This window comes from Lampetra planeri, chromosome 3 (assembly GCF_965212315.1).
Source record: "Lampetra planeri chromosome 3, kcLamPlan1.2.h2, whole genome shotgun sequence".
NCBI lineage: Eukaryota > Metazoa > Chordata > Hyperoartia > Petromyzontiformes > Petromyzontidae > Lampetra > Lampetra planeri.
The window spans coordinates 26,793,538-26,813,667 of record NC_136109.1 but is presented as its reverse complement, the minus strand read 5'-3'; the positions used below and the strand labels follow the sequence as shown (position 1 = coordinate 26,813,667).

Genomic DNA, 20,130 nt, shown 5'->3' with positions numbered 1-20,130 from the left:
TGGGACAAAGTCATTGTTATGCAAGTCCAAGTCGAGTCGCAAGTCATCAAATTCATGACTCGAGTCTGACTCGAGTCCAAGTCACATGACTCGAGTCCACACCTCTGGTGTCTTCTCTTGTCGTAATGTTTTCACAAAGAACACAATACTTATATTCTTTTTTAATGACCAAGACCAAAGTAACCCCCCCCCCCCCCCCCATTTTTTTTTAAACCAGACCCTAAGCATATTTCCAGTAACCGGAAACGGAGATTAATTCATTTGCCGTTTTTCTGCAATTCGCGTATTTCTTGTAAACAACAAAACAAATGTTGAAAGAAAAAAAATATATAATCTGATTGACAACACAGATACTTAAGCGTGCTTGGTTCATAAACACATCTCGCGCAGATAGATACGCAGTCTGGACAGAACGGTGACTCATTTCGCCACCGCACTATAATTTGCTCAAGGCTTGTTTTTTTTATTAAACCTAATGTTTTTCTCTCATCGCAACAACAAAAAAACATCTAAAACATCTTCCCGCGCGACACCCCCACCACCCCATCGAAAAATAAAGTCACACGCGGGCACATTGCGCAAGCTTACAATCACCGCATTGCGTTCAGTGTCTGGAATTTCTACCGAATTCTAGACGAAGTGTCACGTGATTCATCCGCGGTTTGGTGACCCCAACTTGGGAATAATTAACCCCGTGATTCAAGCAGCTTACGAGGCATCGAGTCACGGTGAGCAAATGTCTCATTGAGTCACTTTTGAATGGCTGTGATTTTCATAACTTCCCTCCACAAAAAGGGTAGCACGTAGTTTGAAGAAGTTAGATACGTTTCTGGGTATGATATTGCTGCAACAGCTGATACGCAACAGTACTACTTATACAAAACAACTGGACGTTTCCCTGGCTTTGTCGTCGAAGTGACTTAAGAAAGAACATGCCCCAAGTGTGTTGTATAGAGGAACAGTGGTGCAGTCACTCCCATACGCCCCGTCTCCAAGTGCGTTGACCGGCAGGCGGAATGGTTGTGAGCGTCTATCTCAGCAGTAAGATGCTCAGCGGAGCGATCAGAATGCAGGGAAGTGCTGGGTGCTCACCTAAGGGGGACAACAAAAGAGGAAGTAAAAACGCGGTGGGCCACGTACGGTGCGAAAGAAGTTCAGCATACGTACAAATGTTAATACTGCATCGGTTTTCACGGGGTTTTTTTGTTGTTGCTGTACGTCTCCCCGATGTGTTCTCGGGTTGAATACCTGTGTGGAAATCTTGCCCTGTAACACGCAACACAATCCTAAAACGCACACACGGAAATAAAATACTGCGATGGCAAATGGATATAAATACAAGCACTGGTATGCATGGCACCCAATGTAATGCGTGTGTACGATCGTGAGCGAGTGAGGAGTGTGCATGCAGGGCCGGATTAAGATGTTTTAGGCCCCTGGGCTCCAGGTACTGTGAAGCCCCCAGTAATATTTTCAAAAGGAAAACAAAATTAAAGAAAAATTAATTTATTTTTTACAAGGCTAACAAACAAATCAAATTCAGCATTCACAAACGAAATCACTTTTAAACTTAATCTCAGGAGGCGCGGGGGGGGGGGAACAGTTAAATATAAATAGTTTTCAATCTTACTGGAAACTCTATAAGATGTAAAGTGCTCGCCTTCATTGAGTAAACCAAGTAAGCTTCCTGCTGTGGAGTGTGGTGGCTAATGTGGGAAAGCAAAGGCCACTGTCGGCTTCTAGTATGCAATCATAACAACAATACGAAAAATTACATGTACTTTGGTTAAATACTAGGCCTTGCCTATTAGATTGCTTATAAATAGCGTTTTTGGCATTTCACGCGGTCCCCTATTTTATATGGAGTGCTCTTGCGAGCTTGATCTCAGCAGCAAGATGCTTAGTGGAGCAATCAGAAGGCAGGAAATATGTTTATATGAGGATCCAGCAGGATTTGTTTAACATCCTCGACTCTTCTTCTTGGTTCTTTCGGTAAAGTCACGTAGAAGGGAAGTAATACAATAATAAAAATAAAACATAATAAAATAATTCTCACGACATATCGGCCACAACGCAAGCAGCCGTCCTCAGGTGTGAGAATTATTTTATTATGTTTTATTTTTATTATTTTATTACTTCCCTTCTACGTGACTTTACCGAAAGAACCAAGAAGATGAATCCCTGCAGTCACGAAAGCTTTAAATCGAAATCCTCGACTCTGTTGATGAGACGCAGCCGGTCAAAACCGCTCCCGGTTTTGCTTGCTTAAACAAATGCCGCTTGATTATATTAATCTGCAAAGCCCATGAACTGATGGGATTAATTAATTATTATATATATGTTTTTCTTTTCCATATGCGGATACAGACAAGAGTTCTGCTTTTATAAAAATCGTTCATTCCACCTACGTACGCATGTACGTATGTCGAACTTCTTTCGCACCGTACGTAGCCAGCCAATCCGTGCTAATCGGAGGGTTGCCTTCAAACACTTCCGGCTCCTCCCAGTTTCCCCGTCAGTGTGCCCCCAACCAACACGTCATCTTCGTTGCGGTCACGCTGCCAGTACCCTCTAAACCCCCTCTCCTCGTCGCCCCCCGTTTTCCTTGGAAAGGAACACCGCGACTGGTTTGAATCATGGAAAGAGTAAAGATTCCACGGTTGGACACCCGATAAAGCCCTCTCTGGTACTCGTCACGCTTCCCGATAGCGCTTTGTGCACGATACGTCGATATGATCTCTGTTTAGCCAATCACAGAGCCAATGGATACATGGATGGGACACAATGTTTGGAAACATTTATTTTGTTTGATATATCTAACATTCTTCTTCGGAAACTCTGGTGTGCTGCTTTTATGATCAAATTCACGTTTCCAAAAGTGTCTCATAATTCTGTTGTTTTCATATGTAGGCGGTTTGTTTTGATTCCAATATCCTTTGAACAATGTGCCTGGTATATATATATTCTGCCGTGTTTAAAAATTTCGTCTCGAATAATCGTGATATTGTTGTTGTAGCAGGCACTTACAGGCTCTGTTTGCTTGGGGCTGTGTCGTGATGGTGGCTGTCCTAGGTTTTGCAGAAGTATTAATGAGGATCTCTCTTCCCGCAATTGTTGACCCTAACACAAATCACACACAAGCTATTTGATAAAAATGACAAAAAACCATCTAGAATTTTTTTTATTTTGCACATTACCCTAGGCAATGGGGGTATTTGACCTTTTTCGCAGAATATTTTTCTTTGCCAACCGTCACCTGACTTATTATTATCATGAATGAATTGTGTGTTTTGTTAATTTAATATTTTTTTTACATTGTTACATGAGTAGTAAAAACATTTTTAGTACTAGACATTAGGTGACTAGCTGGGGCTTCAATTCGAAGTTGTAATGTTAATACTAGGTGTTATTGCACTATCAATAAAATAAATCCTCGACCATGATGAATCCACTGCAGGAGTGAAGGCCTCCCCAATCCGTTGCCAGCTCCAACAATCTCGTGAAGCAACGATCCATCTGGCTCCCGCACGCGACCCGATTTCATCGCTACCTACTCTCTGCACATTTCCCTCCTTTGGCTGCCACTCTGTCAGTAGTCTTGACCATCGGCCATCATCGATTGTCGCGAAGTTTTCCTACCAAAGCCAGCTGTTCTCAGAAGTCCGTACACTGTCTCTAACGTGCGTGCCTTCTCCAATCCACGTCTTTTCTTGCTATCGCTCAGTGTCACGAGTTTTCTCTCGTTGCGCGCTTTCGATCGGAGTATATTACCTGCGATGACGTATGGATCAGAAATGTGGACATAGACAAAACTAATTCTGAACGGACACTAAGAAGCCCTGACGTCCAGTATGATACATTATTTGTGTTATACATTGTTAGTAGTATACATTATTAGTATCATACGTTATTAGTAGTATACATTGTTAGTAGTATACATTGTTAGTATTGTAAACATGTTGTATTATACGTTGAGTTGTGAGGCTTCAAAATAATAAAGTAATTTACTACTTGTCTGTACATTTCTCCGTGAATAACGTTGAACAAAAGGTAAAAAAAAAACAAGCCTGATATTACCTTAGTATGCATTTTTTTGTATCCTCCAAATCTGTGAAATGCCCCTCAATTAAAAAAACTAACATTTTAGCATAAACCCTCCCAAACTTATAACTTTGTTATTTTCTTGAAATGTTAATCGCATTTTCAGAAGGGAGTTACAATGTCCGAGTCGTGATGCTTGCTACCTCCGTCTCCTGTGGGCTGGGCCGTGTCGACTACGCTGCTGCTGCTGGTGGTGGTGCTGGTGGTGCTGGTGGTGGTGGTGGTTTCTTCCGTGGTTGTCGCGATATCCTCCGCTTCCTCCTCGTATGCACACATCAAACCTGACACACACAGGCCACGCATTGGGACAACAATCTGGGCTGCAAGACAAAGACATATCCCCCGTGTAGCCTTTACATGATGTTGGGGCAAGTGCTGTTAGCGAGCACCTATGAAAGCTGGCACGGCACATGAGGGGGTGGGTGGCGAGCACCACGCTCGACCGCCTTTGTATCCCCAGTGGCGATATTTTCAGATAATCATCAGTGGTGTTGGCCGTGAGTGGGAATCGAATTATCATGTGCAGAGCGAGTGGGAACCGCTGCCCTATGCTGTGTGTGGACCAGAAGTCACGTGAAGGAATTCAGATGTTGTTCTGTGATACCCACATCCGTGGGCTGTTCTCAACATGAAGGGTTGCACTGCTCTGTGCGAAGTAGAATAGATCCTTCATTTCGTGACATCACGCCAATACCATAACCGGCATAACATTGTGGGGAAAAACATATAAAATATATATATACATGTATTTATATATTGTTAAAGACCATCGTGCACTTGGGCAATGGCAGGGCAGATGGTCATTGGAAGTAGTTGGCACGTCATTTTCTGTTGCATTCTAGACAGAATATGTGCTAGTTATTCATAAATCCGATTGCCCTAAAATGTCCCCGGTGTTATCATGTTTGTAGACATTATTAGGCTCTATCTGAAGGTGTCGGTATTCTGCAAGAGTCAACAAAGTGCCAAAGGAATCTACTCGGGCAAGGGAGGCTGTGGCTTGAGGGGTCCTTGGCCCAAAATAAAGTTCAGAGAACTATCGCTTCATTAAATCAGGTGATCACCCTTTGAGATTCCTTATCTTTGGATTAGATACTTTGAACCTGATACGCTATCTCCCATCCACTTTAACGCAGATGGCATGCTTTTATAATTACCTTCAACATTATCCAGGAGGGCCACAGTAAAATTGAACTGTTGAATTTCTGCACACTGGATAATGGATATGTGTGCCCTTACCCAGATACGTGACAATACACCAAGCATCGTGGTGAAACCACAGCCTACACATTTTTTCGTGCAAAATATGTCGTTTTATAAGTCAATTACGTCATTCACACTCACTGTCTCGGTATCTCAGCGATTGAGTCTTGGGAGTTGGTGTAGGAGTTCCTGCTACCGGACAGGATGAACCTGGCAGACAGGATGTCCATCTGGTCAACATCAGCACAATTTCATGAGCAAAAGGCGCAGTTCTTGGTACACGCTTTCTGGACACATGTGTAGATACAACGCTCCACTTCCCCGCAATTGTTGAAATGAAATTTCCCCAATTTGGTACCTGCCTGTCAACCATATCGCCCCGTAACGCGCCCGATCTCATCAGCAAGAGGGCCCTGGGCTCGATTCGAAACCCGGGTGGCGCCTTTCTGTGTGTGTGGTGTCCACATTCTCCCTCTCAGGTTTGTGCACAATTTCCTCCCTTCACTAAAATAAACGAACAAAGCAGCCGGTATTCTCCAAACATTCCCGACGCTCAAATAAAATACCCCAAAAAGGTACGAGATTGCACGTAGCAGCATCGCCCCCTACTGCGAACATTTGGCTGGACCCTCCTACAAAAGAAGAGTCTTGAGACTCAGCGAGGCGTTCCGTGGTAAACACGCACGGGTATAGCGAAGCAATCTAGGCGCATTCACCCACGGGACCGTGTCGCGCACCGCACGCCGCGACACGGCTGGGTCGACGACACAAGGCGTCGGGATTTCAGAGGCGTGCCCGCTGTTCCAAGCGTTGCGCTCGGAGGACGGAATCAACCTCTGGATTGCGAGTCCGGTTCGCGAGACAATTACGCAGCAGCGGCGTCAAGACCGAGGCGATTTAAACCGAAAGGCTGAAAGGAAATCTGTTGGGAATGCCATCGAAAACCTTTTGCCGTCCATTCTCGAGCTCCGGTTCGAAGTGTCGAACGCAAACAAAAGCTGCACCTGTGACCGGTGAGACGGGCACGGGTTCACTCCACTCGCTCTGCGAGCCATCGCCAAGTCCTTCAAAGGCGGCCATCTGCACGTGATATTCCGTGCCGAGCCGCGAGTCGGGCAGGTCGTAGAGCAGCGTGGGTGCGGGGTCGCAGGTCACCAGCTTGATGTCCTCCTCGGGGACATCGATCTGTGGTGGGATTGGAAGACGCGACAGATATTTTGTTTTGTGCGCGCACATAAGGGGCCGTCCATAAATGACGTCACGCGATTTTGGACGATTTTTTACCCCCCCCCCTCGTCACACGGCGTCACACAAAGTCAGACCCCCCCCCCCCTCAAATATGACGTCACAAAGCTCTGCTCCTCCCAAAAAAAAAAAATATAAAACTTGCTTCAAATCGCTTTGAACTATTGTCACTGTAGTGCGTATTTAATGTGCCGCTGCACTCTGATGTTGTAGGAGAAAATATTTATTAAAAAGTCTATTTAATAAAGTAGAACGTGTTGTCTATATTTATTTAAAGTTGCGCATTTTGATGTGACGTCACATTTCTCACCCCCCCTCGTCACACATCGTCACAAATGTCTGACCCCCCCCCCCCCCCCCCAGGTGCGTGGCGTCATTTATGGACGGCCCCTAACATGCACAGAGCATGCTGCGGCGGTGCGGATGGTGAGCTCACTGGACTTGCAATCCAGCAGCTGTACACGTGGTTGCACCACAGTCATTCGACTGGAAGGTCGTGTATGGTGGGTTGAAAGTGTGGGGAATCCCACCACTTGTGACACATCTGGCCGGCGTGGAAGATTAGGCCAATGATACCCTCAAGAACGGCTCTCGTGGAGGTCCTTCCGCCATGCAGTGGCCTGAGCAGGCAACTTGCATGGCTGGAACTTTACCTTTACACAAAGATCCCCCGTATAGCCTTAACAGACTGTAGGGGCAAGTGCTGTTAGCGAGCACCTATGAAGGCCAGAACGGTACACGAGGGGGTGGGTGGCCAGCACCACGCCCGACCGCCTTTGTCTCCCCAGTGGCGATGTTTACACACCGCACCAGGTACTCATTTAAGGCTGAGTCGACCTAGGGGAGGCCCAGGACCGGTTCAGATAATCGTCACTGGTGTTAGCCGTGAGCGGGAATCGAACCTGGGTCGCCAGGTTCATAGCGCAGCGCGCTAACCGCTACACTACCACTCCCCACACGCACACACACACACACACTGCGAGCACGTGTGCTCTCAGTTGTTTGGATGAGTTATCCCAGAATCCTTGCAGCCTTCCGTGTTGTTGTTGCTGTTGTTGTTGTGTGTACGACCCTCACTTCAATGCCCGGCGCAGCCGATGTGCTGATCTTGAGCTTGTACATGAGAAAGAAGGCTCCGTCCTTCGTCCACCTGTGAGGCTTTTGCCACACCACGCGGATCACGGACGCGCAGGTCCTTTGGGCCGTGATGTTCTCCGGGGGGTCTGGAATAACTTGGCAGAAGGGAGGGTGGTGGTTGAGACACGAGATGGGGATTAGACAGGAGTAGGTGTCAAAGAACACAGGCACGGTGATGTGTCACACAAACTAGAATTTCGCGTACAGTATTCGGTTTGCAATAGCCTAATTTGTCTAAATCATGTACTTGAGTTGATGGAAGCCAACACGGAATAAATATTACGGATGTCCAATTTTTGGATTTTCAAGGATTTTTAAAAAATAATTTTCAGACTTTAAATCGTGTGCTTATATCAAATGTAGCCCTTCACCTTCCCCCTCTCCACCAGTGTCATTCAAGCAGAAGTTGCTTATACCCGAACTGTGCTTAAATAAGATGTGTCTATATCCAGCTTCTACCGCGCTTGACATCTCACGTTCACCTAAATAAATGTGAACATAATAAACCTGACTTCAATTGAGTGGCTATTTGAAAACATTTTTACCTATAAATAATTGTCATTTATCCAGGGAAACCTCACTGCGACATGGAGGTAACAGCAAAAAAAACCCTCGACACCGATTTCGATTTAAAGCTTTCGTGACTGCAGGGATTCATCTTCTTGGTTCTTTCGGTAAAATCACGTGACTTTACCGAAAGAACCAAGAAGACCTCGACACCGAGTTTCAAGAATCCGTTTGTTGTACTGCCATCTGCTGACCACCTCGAAACCTTGCAGCTCAGTGGGTTTGGGTGAGGTCAAAGACAAGCCACAGTCCGATTGTGGCCGTGCAACCCAAGCCATCCATGTGTGTATTTTGAACTTCTTTCGCACCATACGTAGCTAACCGTGGCAATGGGTGGTGCGATGGAGCATGTAGTAAACCCCTGTAGCCTGTGCTCCTTTTCATGGAGGAGAAGCAAAAATACACGAACTCTACTGAAGCCCTCTCGTGGCTAGCGGACCTCGACCATTGGCATTCAGCTCATGAGCACATTGCTAAAAAGAGAAAAGTGGGTTTGGGTGTCTCAAAAAATGTCACGTGATCCACCAACTCTTGCGTCCAAAGCGCCGGATTACAGATGTGCACCATCGCGTGCATTTGGGTTGATGAACACAGATGGACAAGTTGACCAAGAGGCACGGGTCCGAATCGAAATAAATTATAGAATTCACGACAAATCCACGGTGTACAGCGCACTGAGGACATGTAGTTAGTGTAACCTCTCCGATGTGTTTTCAGGCTGTACCACGTGTTTTTCAGCGCGATGTCCGATGTTGTTGCTCCACGTTCTGGAATCTTCTTCAGCTCCACGTGGATTTAAACGTCAGATGTTGTCCCGAACAGCACGCAGTGCCACCCGAAAACACATCGGAGGGTTATACAGCACAACTGCTGAAACGCACTCAGTAGTGTGAACGATTTAGTACCCTCAATGGCCAGATATGACCGTGACTCATTGTGTGTGAGTGGATGTCTGATCGCTGTCGTGCTCTGCATGTGTTGGTGAGTGCGATCCTAACTGATGTCCAGTATATTGAAGAAGACGACGCCACGGGCTGATCCCAGGACATTCGTGGCCACCACTTCCACACCATATTCGTTCGCAGAGAACATCACCAACTGATGGACACGGCAGGACATAGGCCCCGTTGCAGGACACGCTTGCAGCTCGACATCCCGTGGATTCCTGATGAGCACATTCATCACGAAAGACACATGCAAAAGTTCACTTAATACGCCCCCCCCCCCCCCTCAGTGTTTGCTTGCTTGTATGGACAAAACAAGTGTTTTCAAATGCACGGGTGAAATTCAATTGCACGGTGGTGATATATGTAAACTCCCTCGCCTGGTATGCAGGTAGTCGTGGGTTCGATCGCGACCCTGACGCCTGGTGGTATATTTGGAGTGTGTGTGTTTCCCCTGTGGTAGCGTGGATTTTCTTCCACGATCCTCCGTTTTTCCCTCCAGATTTAGAATCAGCACGCGCTTAGCAATACATTTCCACACGGTGATAATCCGTCGTTTGTGATAGCCAGGTGGCACAGTGAGCCTTACCTGGTAAATAAAAAAAATAGTTTAGTTGAGATTAATGATGAGGTTTCCGTGTTGAGAGATGGCTGTGATTGTGTCCTTTCTTAGAACCACTTACATGTATACGGTGCTCGTACCAACTGTATCCCGCAAAACCCTTTCACGTGTTTTGTTTATTAATGCTGCCCGTGCATCAAATCACGTCTTTCCTTGCAGTGTGACCGTGCGCTCACGTGAAAGAGGCGTTGTAGAAAGTGTTGAGGAACGTGTCCCTGCCCGCTCGCCACTCGCATTCGAAGCTCTCCGGGTAGTCAAATGAGCGGCACGTGATGGTCGGCTTAGTTGGAGGGTCTGATCACGGCGACCAAAGACAAAGATGCCCACGTGAAGCCGACACGGGCTGTTGGGGAAAGTCCTGTCTATGAGCACCAATGGAGGCTGGAGTGGCAGGCAAGGAGGTGGAATGGTCATCCGCACGCCCGACTCTCTTTGTTTTCCCAGTGCTGATGTCCACACACGACACCACGTAATCATTTAAAGCAGGGAGACACACACACACATATATACATGCGCACACAATCATATCCGTTTTATACAACATTACTATACATATCTCAAACCATATTTAATGTCATCACGGTCAGCCATGATTTATCCACTTCTGGATGAAGCCCTCCCAAAAAGTGTTGCCATCCCAAAAGGTATTGCAAATTATGTGGGCATAGTTCTCGTGTCTCGCGTTGATTCTGAGCCAGTGGTGGAAATTCCACATTGATGTGGTGAAAACAAGTTAATTCATGTGGCAGCCACATTGACATTGTCTTCTTGCTCTTAAGATCTCTTGCTCAAGGTCAGGTCCCTGGCTCTTAAGATCTCTTGCTCAAGGTCAGGTCCCTGGCGCAAGCGCTGTCCATCTGATCCAATTACATGCCCCCCGCCCCCTCCCATCGCCTTCACGACATGACACTCCATACCAGGGTTCTTGGGAAATGACGATGGAATAGTACTGCTGTGGTGGTGGTGGTGGTAGTAGTCGTATAGCTTGTTGACATTGACCTTCTTTAATACGCGTGTTTGCGTGACATCATTACCGTATGCGGTTTAGTACCATATCTAGAATGTATTCACAGTCGTTTTGTAAACATAAATCTATTTTATAGCAATATATTTTGGGGGGGATGTGTCCTCCCCCAATATATATTAAAATTACGGCCTTGGTATGGGTGTGTTGTTTGTATTGGTTGACAAAAGTAGGTTGACATGTTCGCTTATGCATGCAGACCGTATGCTTGTGGTCACATCACCCAAGAATGCGCCCGATCTCGTCAGATTTCAGAAGTATAAGCAGGTTCGAGCCTAGATAGCCCTTGGATGGGCAGCCACCGTGCATGAAGCAGCTGCTGTGGGGCTACGTTGTGGGCAGAAGGGGGCAGAGTAGCAAAATCGTACTGAGCTCTCCCGCCTATGCTCCCGGCTTTCCACCAACCTGCACGGATCAGTGCGGTGAAGTATGGTCAAATAACCCCCCCCCCCCACGCGACCCGCATGGCGTGGGGAGCCCCTCATCCAGCAGTGGATTGACAAAAGGGCCGTGCACGTTCTGGATATGGCTTTTTTTGATTGCGTAAGTAAAACTCACGTCCCAGCAGGAGCGCAATCTCATCGAGTGGCTCTGTCGTAGGTGACGTGTGACAGCTGTAGATTCCACGGCTGGACATGTTAACATTTCTCAGGGTGAGAACCTCCATCTCGTCGCCATCATATTCATCGTATTCGTCATCATCGTAATCGGTGGATGACGATACGCCACTGTAACCGCCATCATCAACGTCGTATCCAGCTGATGATGACAATGGCGGCACTGGTGTTGTTGGTGTTGTCCAGGTCTGTCCATCGTGCTTCCACACCAAAGGTTCTTCGTGCCCTTCAGGACTTCCACAGGTGAGCTTCACTGTTGAGCCCAGCTTTCCGTACTGATGCCTCATCCCTGTGGCGAGAAAGAAAATAGTGTTGAGGCATGGATGTGGCACTGACCCTCTTGACCTCTAGGTGTTGTTGTTGTTGTTATTGTTGTTTTACTCTGACCTATTGGCCTCGATGATTTTGCGATGGAAGGGAAGAGGGGGAGAGGGATGAACCAGATCAATTGCTGGGGCAACACGAGCAGTTGGGGTGGGACTCTTCATGACAGTGGCTGAAGATCCGAAAAGATGGAAAGCATCTCACGGACACCAACCCTCAGTTATGAGGATAACGCTCCATATATATATTGACCTCGAACCTTTTACCTTGACCTGCGCTAACCAGCATGGTGGAGTATGGTCAAACAATCCTCACGATGGCGCGTCATTGAGACGCAAGCGATCGCTAGTGGCTTAAATATCATTACGATGGTAAAAAAAAAATCATGGTATTGTTACAGTTGAACCTTCTCTATTGCTACCGATACCCCGCCACTAATCTGTCGTCATTCCCCCGCACCTCTGATGTCGCCCGCATCGTACGAAGGCAACCGATTCGCACGGTTGGCTACGTACGGTGCGAAAGAATTTCAACGTACGTACGCACATGGGGTCACACAGAGACCCATCGTTTGTTGTCCTTCCCCCGCACCTCTGATGTCGCCCGGGCGCCGATGCGTTTTGGTAACGCTCCTGCAAATTCGCACTGTTGGCCACGTACAGTGAACGTACATATTTGTAATATGTTTGAAGAGATCAGAGCGGCAGGTGGCTGAGGGCTGTGGTTCAGGCCACTCTGCCGTGGCGGTGAGATACGGCACCGTACTTTGCCGCACTGCTGAGTGCGGCTTGGAAAGTTAAAAATAGCGGGAACACTAACAGCGCTACCGTTCTGGAACATTCTACAATTCCAATCGGTAACAATCGGTTGTGGAAAATGGCGTCCGTTCGAGTAAATGTATTTTTGCTGGAGCAGCAATTGTCGGAGTGTGTGATTACAACAATAATAAAGTACACAGTCATCACATGAGATAACAGCTCTTCCATGCACTTTTTTGGTTTGTGTCACGCCTGGCGCTCGCCGTAAAGTCCGACGTTTTGCTCCAGCAATAAAGAACAAAACGTCGCACATGCCCAACAGCAACGCGGCACAGCCCGAAAACCCATCGGAGAATCATCCATGCGGCACAACCGTGAAAACCCGCGCAGCAGGAACACAACATGCGACGCAATTAGAATTTAAACGGCATCTAAACGCGACCGCATCTCAGGATGCAGAACCGGTGAACATGCATGTTTTGTAGAGAGGCAGTCCTGGGCAGAGGAGTATAGACATTTCTTGAGTCTGTACTTGAACAGGTGCACATGAGCAGGGAGTCAACAGCGCAGATGGCTGTAGGGAGGAAGTTCCACAGACTATGGGACAGAAGAGGAGAATGAGCCACCTCCCATTGAGTTGAGAGGCAATGGAGGGTAGTAGAGTGAAATGAGAGGGGAGAGGTTTTCATTTCATTTTTAGTTTCATTCATTAGGTGTAACCCTGTGAGCCATGCGGCTCTTGACTCGGGTGCGACCGCAACTCACCGTCTTCAATATGCAGGATATTGAAGACGGTGAGTGCGAATTTGAAATCGATTCGGAATTCGTTTGGGAGCCAATTGAACAACCATACTAGTCGATTGTTTCATTATCTCATTATATGTTTGTATGTTTGTTGAACTTACTTCGCACTGCACGTAGCCAACTGTGCTTATCGAAGGTGCGGGGGAAGGGCAACAAACCAAACACAAAAAGCAGTTCTGTCTTTCCGACAGCCCTGTTCTTCACCTGAGGACGGCTGCTTGCGTTGTGGCCGAAACGTCGTGAGAATTGTATTTTATTATGTTTTATTTTTATTATTTTATTATTTCCCTTCTACGTGCCTTTACCGAAAGAACCAAGAAGATGAATCCCTGCAGTCACGAAAGCTTTAATTCGAAATTCAGTTCTAAAGAAATGAGTTTTCCATCTAGATGATTTAAAAGTGCATAGCTCCAGTGGCTCTCTAATATCGGAAGGAAGAGCATTCCAGACGGCCGCAGAAGCGCATCTGAAAGCGCGCAATGCAGTGATCGTCTGTTCGATGGTTAACCAAAAGCCGCGGCGAGGATGAGCGGAGTTCGCGTGATGGTGTATGCTCCTTGACGAGATCATCAAGGTATTGTGGTTCCTTTGTGGCAGCTTGCAAGGTTAACCTGCGCTTTCTGTTCTAGAAACTTCGAAATTGTGTAAATATATCTTCTCATATTTCAGGGTATTTCCCTGCCCAGTGCTGTGATTCTGTTATGCTCAAAGAAAACACTTCCTTGGGAACGTGCACTCAACCATTTCAGAGCATGTTTTCACATCACTTTTCTTTTCTTTCAACCAACTCGAGTCCACATTTCACAATTTTCACTACTCAAATGCATGTTAAATACTAATTTTAATGTATAACGTGTCTTTCGACTCCGATTGCCTGATTTCAAGTGGCGAGGCATCCCACAACTTGGGTGCCACGCAAACAACAAAAGCTCGTCACCAACAGAGCACAACCTAAACCCGGGAGTGCTGAGTAGTTGGAGATCAGAAGATGTTAAGGACCTTGTTGGAATATATAAATGTATTCGTTCCTGCAAGTAATGTGGGGTGAGCCGTTTTAAAGCCTCATAGGTTAGTGGCAGTCTTAAAATCCACTCGAACACGTAACGCGGCCAACCTGTAAATGTTTGTTGTTTGAAGATTTCCCTTCACCAGAAACATTATTTTTCAATGCTTTTCCCCCGCTGCAAATCATACAATTACAGTACTTACTGCCATATTTGCAAATACCCAGAATGCATTCTGCAGCAGTTGAGGCCGTGCCTCCACAGGAGTTGCCAGGGTTTGTTTTCGACCACTGCTAACGCCACGCAATTGCAGCGATGTATCATTGACGATTCATCAATACTATACCGTGCAGGTGAATGTGAATGCAATCTAGCTTGTATCTCCTCGTGCAGTCTCGATTACAAATGAAATATATAAAAATTAAACAGTCAGTACAATTGTCGCCTTTATTGTTGATCGACTGTGTTTTACGCACTTTACGTCTAAATTGTTGTGTGTACTGATGTATGTTGAACTTCTTTCGCACCGTACGTAGCCAACCGCGCTCACCGGCTAGGCGTTGGGGAAGGACAACAAACTAACACACAGACACACAACAAGCAAATGAGCACTATCCACTCCATGTTGTGTGTACATGTACAGCTCGCTTGTCAATCCACTTGACCACGATGCCTGATTAAAGTTATTTGCATAAACAGCCTTTATGTAGACGACAGCACACGCTCATAAGACAATCTGCTAATCATCTTAATCGGCTACCCCCTTGCCAGTATTTTAAAAGACTCGGTTATGTATTTCATTTTATTTTATAGGTGACTAGTCTATATGCAGTTTCATTGTCATTGTACTGTCTACAATAGCGCACTGCACTGTAATGCAACATACTTTGAAATCTTCTTTTTGCTACACCCGCAATGCATTTACTGCGTAAAGTAGTCAAACATCTCTTGTGTGGCTCTCCAAGTGCAAAAAGTATTTAATTTTACTGTTTTGGAGTCCTCCAGTTTACTCGTGACTGTGCTTGTATTCTCATATTTCCGCCAGCAAGCTTCCAGACTTCTCCCCGTCTCGGCCACACACTCCACGCGAGGCGAATGACTTGGTTCAACAAATTCTAGGGACAATTCTTCTGTATATATGCCGGTACTTACAGACCCGTCGGCCCATACGGCTTACCCCGTGTTTTTGTGCAGGGAAATTGAGCTTGCAGGTCCGTGCGGCGTACACCCGTTTCAATACGGGCAAAAACACATTTTTGTCTATTTTTTGTGTTTCTCCCCTTGTGATGGGTCTTTGTAGGATGAACGTTGATACTGATAAGGGGCACGGGGTGACCAATTCGGTCTGAATTGGTCTGTAATAAGGTGGGTCACTGAGAAGGGTTTTGCAGGTATGTACTTAACGCGATTCTTAAAGTGGTGTAGAAGTTTGGGCAAAAACCCTGATCTGTCAATGAAGCCAGGCTCAGATGTGAGATATTACATTTTCTGAATGTCCCAGTTACACACAGTATAGAGCCGATGTATACTTATGCCAAGTTTCAGCTCCCCGGCCCTTATCAATAAAACTCGCATCACTTGGACACTATCGAATATTAAGCAAGTGCATTAAATTACAGGACATATACGAACAAATCAATTTGCAGCGCGCGCAAAATATCACTGGCAATGAATGACCGTGACCCAAAGGGGCGAATCTCTGAGATAATTGTAACGAAATATACACGGTCGAAGAACTTAATAAAGACACGCTAATAATTGGCTTCATCGTAATTATTAGTCGGCGCACATAAACGTTACAGTACCGTGGACACATTCACACGCTGATAAGTTGTATTAAAAGCCGCTGAAGGCCTACCGTCTACATGAACAAGGTTGTTGTTGTATTAACACAGGAATGTTCTCACACATTTCACAATCCCGCACTGACCGGCGTGGTGAAGTATGGTCAAAACAAACCGACACGGTAGTCTGGGAAGGAGTCCTTCATCCAGCAGTGGATCGGTAAAAGGGCCGTGCAATCCACTCACCGCACTCAACGAAGACGGATCCGGCGGTGATGATGATGATTATTACCAAAAACAATCCTCGTTGAATATTCATCTTCAAAGCCACACACTCTGTCTTTGTTTGGAACGCTGGCCTGTTTCGTCTTTCCAGCTTGTTGACAAGTTATGATATCTCAACGAGGGGGTGAACTGTGAACTACACGCACGCGGTTATTTCTCCACAGGTGCACGAGCGAGCTTGCTCCGCGATTTGAAGCGACTTGTTTTTACATTTTCTCTTTAAGTAGGTCTTGGGACTTTCAGTTTCTAAAGGGGGAATTACCCCACTTCGACTTTTGCACCTCTACGAAGCGGGGTGACGCTGTAATTCTGATAAATGCGACGTCATTCGCGTGTGTAAAATAAAAAAAAATGTGACAGGATTTTAAAGTGCACAATCTCAAGTGAAACACCTGGCGGGTACGCGATTAGAGGACCAGGTGCGGAAAGCCACAATCTCAAATGCGCCCAAAAATGAGCGTGTCTTAAGATCAGATGATATCTCGAAGTTTAAAAAGTTTCGAACGTGCTGGATGCACAACAGTTATTTCACCTCCTCGTGCACCAAGTACACAAGCGTACATGCACTTGCATGTACGCTTGTACATGCAAGTACAAAAGCACAGGACGTATCACGGGAAGAGCAATTTCTCGCAATAGAGGAAGAGTGTGGAGGGCGAGCTCAGTGCAAATGCGTTGACTTGAGTTATGAATTATCACGCAGTTGACAGTAACCGGGACTTGTATTGCCCGGGATGGATTACATTTTTTCCGGGACAGTTTCATCAAAGAGAGATGACGGTGCTGCTGGGAAAGCCAGGATACATGGAATTCCCATGCACAGGCCCTTCTTTTGTCAATCCACTACTGCAAGAGGGCCTTTCCAGGTCCGTATGGGTCGCCCGGGTTATTGATCCATACTTCACCACGCTGGTCAGCGTGTGTTTGTGGAGGTGGGGGGCATAGGCGTGGTAGCATAGCCGTACAGTCTAACAATGTGAGAAATCGAATATTTGTTTTTAGACTGAAGGAATCCAATGAGCTATGAAGATGTGTCTCACAGTTGCCCGGCATGGGTGGGGTCAACAAGCGACAACGGGAAATAAAAAAAAACGACAGGAATACAAATAGAGAGAAATATAAACAAGTCGCTGATTGTAATCAATAAATGTGTTTTATAAGTCCGATTTATCAAGCTCGGGCAAGACGGCAAAAAAAATAACCCAACTACACCAAGATAACACACAGTCCCTCAATATAATGGCACATTTAACTATCGATACAAAGGTACGGATCAATGGATTTTTCTGCAAGGCCAAGATCTGCCGAGCATGTCTGACGAGGGTTGTAATGGTGTCCGGTGAGGTCACCACGTCCATATGGCAGAATTCCAACGAGCTTTTTTGTTTTGTATTTCCCCCACTCGTATCTGACCTCGTGAAACCCTCGCAGACAACCGAAAATTCACAAAAAAAACATTTACACGGAAGGAAGCTTCAGCGGCCTGAGAAGCCCACACTGCATTTTATGGGAAGTGCAACAAACCCAGTATTCAGCTGCGGATTATTTACGAATAATCATGACGTAAGAGCGCACAGTCATTTGTTAAATGCACACTACTGCATGGAGACCTCTTTCTCCTCCTCACCACGAGCTTGTCGCTTCACGATGGCTGGGTTTCACCAGACTTCACCACGCCGGACCGAGGCTATTCTTGTCGCAGCATCACGAATGTCCACTGCGCGGCTGTTCCGTCCCCGAAAACAAGTGTAGAGTAATAGCGCCGGCTGCTGTCCAGCAGAGGCAACTGCGGTGGACAGTTAGCGCACACGCCGTCGAACGTATCCACGGGTGTGCTGGCAGGGCGGAGGAACTGGGGCAAGGGTCATGGAAGACCTCTGGAACCCGCTAGTGGGTTCCAGAAGGGAGGCGCGGCCAGGGCGGAGCCAGGCCGTGCCGAGCAGAATAAAACAGCGGCGGGGTGCGAAGACAGCGACGGTGTGAAGACAGCGACGACCCCGATCCCACGGCAGCCCCGAACCTTGCTCCTCGCCTCCTTTTATCCCCGGCGTGGCCCTCACTCTGCCCCCTGGCCCCGCCCTCTTTCTCGAACTCTCTGGCCCGTTCCGACCTTCCCCCTTGTCACAACTCTCCCCCTATTATTTATCAACGCCTATAATTTTCGCTCGTGACCGCTAGTCCCCGGGATGTCTTTGCGCCCGCACTGTCTCCACCCACGCACTGTCTGTACGCATGGAACACGGAGTCCCCTTCTGCACGTGACACCATGCCACGCGTATGCAGCAGTGCCGGATTATCCTCGGAGCAAAAGTAGCATATACTACGGGCCCCGCACTTTCAAGGGCCCTGCGCTAAATGCTATCAAACTATCAATTCCGGTTCAGTGATTCTGCGCTTGCTCTATTACTATAGCACTATACTGCCTTCAACTTTTACGAACTACTGGGTGTTTAAAGGTTAGCGATATGTCGTATTATCTGGCTGTATAGCAAATGAAAAAATGCAATTACTTTATTATGCAAGTAAAAAAATTGTCTTTTAATATTAATGTTTTTTTATGTTTAGGGCCCCTTTATAACATTTGCTACAGGCCCGCACTAGCTTAATCCGGCACTGGATATGAGAGCTAGAATGTGGACGTAAGACAGCAGCGATGCAGTGAAATGAGAGCGATGTATAAGTTGCGATAGAGATGAGAGCTTCGATTTTAGATTTTTCATTATTTTGTGCTCGGTTTAATTGCTCGTTGCGTTTATTCTGATTTGAATTTGAGCTTTTGCCTGTGGCTAGCGCCGCCACTGGGATAGAGAGGGATGTGGGGATGATCCAGACTGCTCCGTGTGCAGGGGTGGTGCGGTGGGAGGGAGGGTGGGAGGTCCGTGGTGGGCTTAGAGGCTGCGGTGATGCTCGGTCTTCGTGCGCTCTGGTGAACAGCCACAGGCCGGAGGAGATAGCTTGGACCCCCGGGTAAGGCTGCGATTCTCTCCCCCCCCCCCCATGCACATCTCAATCTAAATGTCCAGTTTACAGGATATGCTGTGGCTCGCTATGTCCATTGCTTGTGGAACGGCTGAACAAAACAAAAATCAATACCCTCTGTGTTGTGTGCGTCAGAGCTGCGGTCGTGGTGTAACGGTGAGCGTGAGTGGAGCGGTGAGCGCGCAACGCTCCTAACCCGGCTACCCGAGTTCGAATCCCGCTCACGGCCAATACCAGTGACGATTATCTGAACCGGTCCTGGGCCTCCCCTCCCCTAGGTCGACTCAGCCTCAAATGAGTACCTGGTGCGGTGTTGTAAACATCGCCACTGGGGGGAGACAAAGGCGGCCCGGCCGTGGTGCTGGCCACCCCCTAGTGTGCCACGGTGCCCACCTTAATAGGTGCTCGCTAACAGCACTTGCTCCTCCAGTCTATGAAGGCTACACGGGGACATTTGTTTTTGGTGGTGTCGGTGGGCGTGTGGCGTCGTATGCGAGCCGCTGAGTGTGGAATGTCAGCGCAGTGCTGTGTGTGGGTGGCGTCATGGAATTGATGGCGTCTATGAGCGCAAGCAGGGATGCGGGAGATACACCATGTGGATTGTTAAATCTATCTGTGGCGGGCCTTTGAGTGCTTCTGTTATCCCTCGCAATGTGCCGTGAGATATATTTTTTTCCCCCGTTTCGTTTCCTCTGGGTCCCACGGTTTCCTTCCACATACCAAAGATTTTTT

The 20,130-nt window shown here is 47.0% G+C and overlaps 2 protein-coding genes across 4 annotated transcripts in view; one reads left to right on the top strand and one right to left on the bottom strand.

Moving 5' to 3' along the window:
- Positions 1 to 202: 202 nt before the first annotated feature.
- On the bottom strand, positions 203 to 16,686 carry LOC144717170 (ciliary neurotrophic factor receptor subunit alpha-like). Of its 2 annotated transcripts, XM_078592508.1 has the most exons (10): positions 16,381 to 16,686; positions 11,402 to 11,749; positions 9,996 to 10,113; positions 9,252 to 9,418; positions 7,627 to 7,781; positions 6,309 to 6,489; positions 5,446 to 5,514; positions 4,245 to 4,382; positions 3,028 to 3,120; positions 203 to 1,092 (listed from the first exon to the last, which is right to left on the bottom strand). In XM_078592508.1, exons 1-10 carry the CDS (start codon positions 16,451 to 16,453, stop codon positions 1,031 to 1,033), a joined length of 1,404 nt encoding a protein of 467 aa, XP_078448634.1. In that variant the 5' UTR covers positions 16,454 to 16,686; the 3' UTR covers positions 203 to 1,030. The 2 variants fall into 2 exon arrangements, with proteins under 2 accessions (XP_078448634.1, XP_078448635.1); XM_078592509.1 differs by lacking the exon at positions 3,028 to 3,120 and having other exon boundaries at positions 16,381 to 16,682.
- A 2,612-nt stretch (positions 16,687 to 19,298) lies between these two features.
- Positions 19,299 to 20,130, top strand: part of LOC144717169 (uncharacterized) — a 44,907-nt gene continuing 44,075 nt past the window's right edge. Inside the window, exon 1 of one of the 2 annotated variants that reach the window (XM_078592506.1) lies at positions 19,299 to 19,386. The gene's annotated coding sequence lies outside the window, so the exon portion shown is untranslated. The remainder of the gene's footprint in view (positions 19,387 to 20,130) is intronic. The other variant, XM_078592507.1, reaches the window with a different exon arrangement.

What these genes read in the sequence shown, in the direction of transcription:
- LOC144717170 (XM_078592508.1), bottom strand. Translation starts at nt 16,453, where the DNA reads ATGAATATTCAACGAGGATTGTTTTTGGTAATAATCATCATCATCACC. An exon ending in ATCCGTCTTCGTTGAGTGCG is followed by an intron (nt 11,750 to 16,380) that starts GTGAGTGGATTG and finishes TTCTCGCCACAG; the next exon opens with GGATGAGGCATCAGTACGGA. An exon ending in TTCTACAACGCCTCTTTCAC is followed by an intron (nt 9,419 to 9,995) that starts GTGAGCGCACGG and finishes TGTGCTCATCAG; the next exon opens with GAATCCACGGGATGTCGAGC.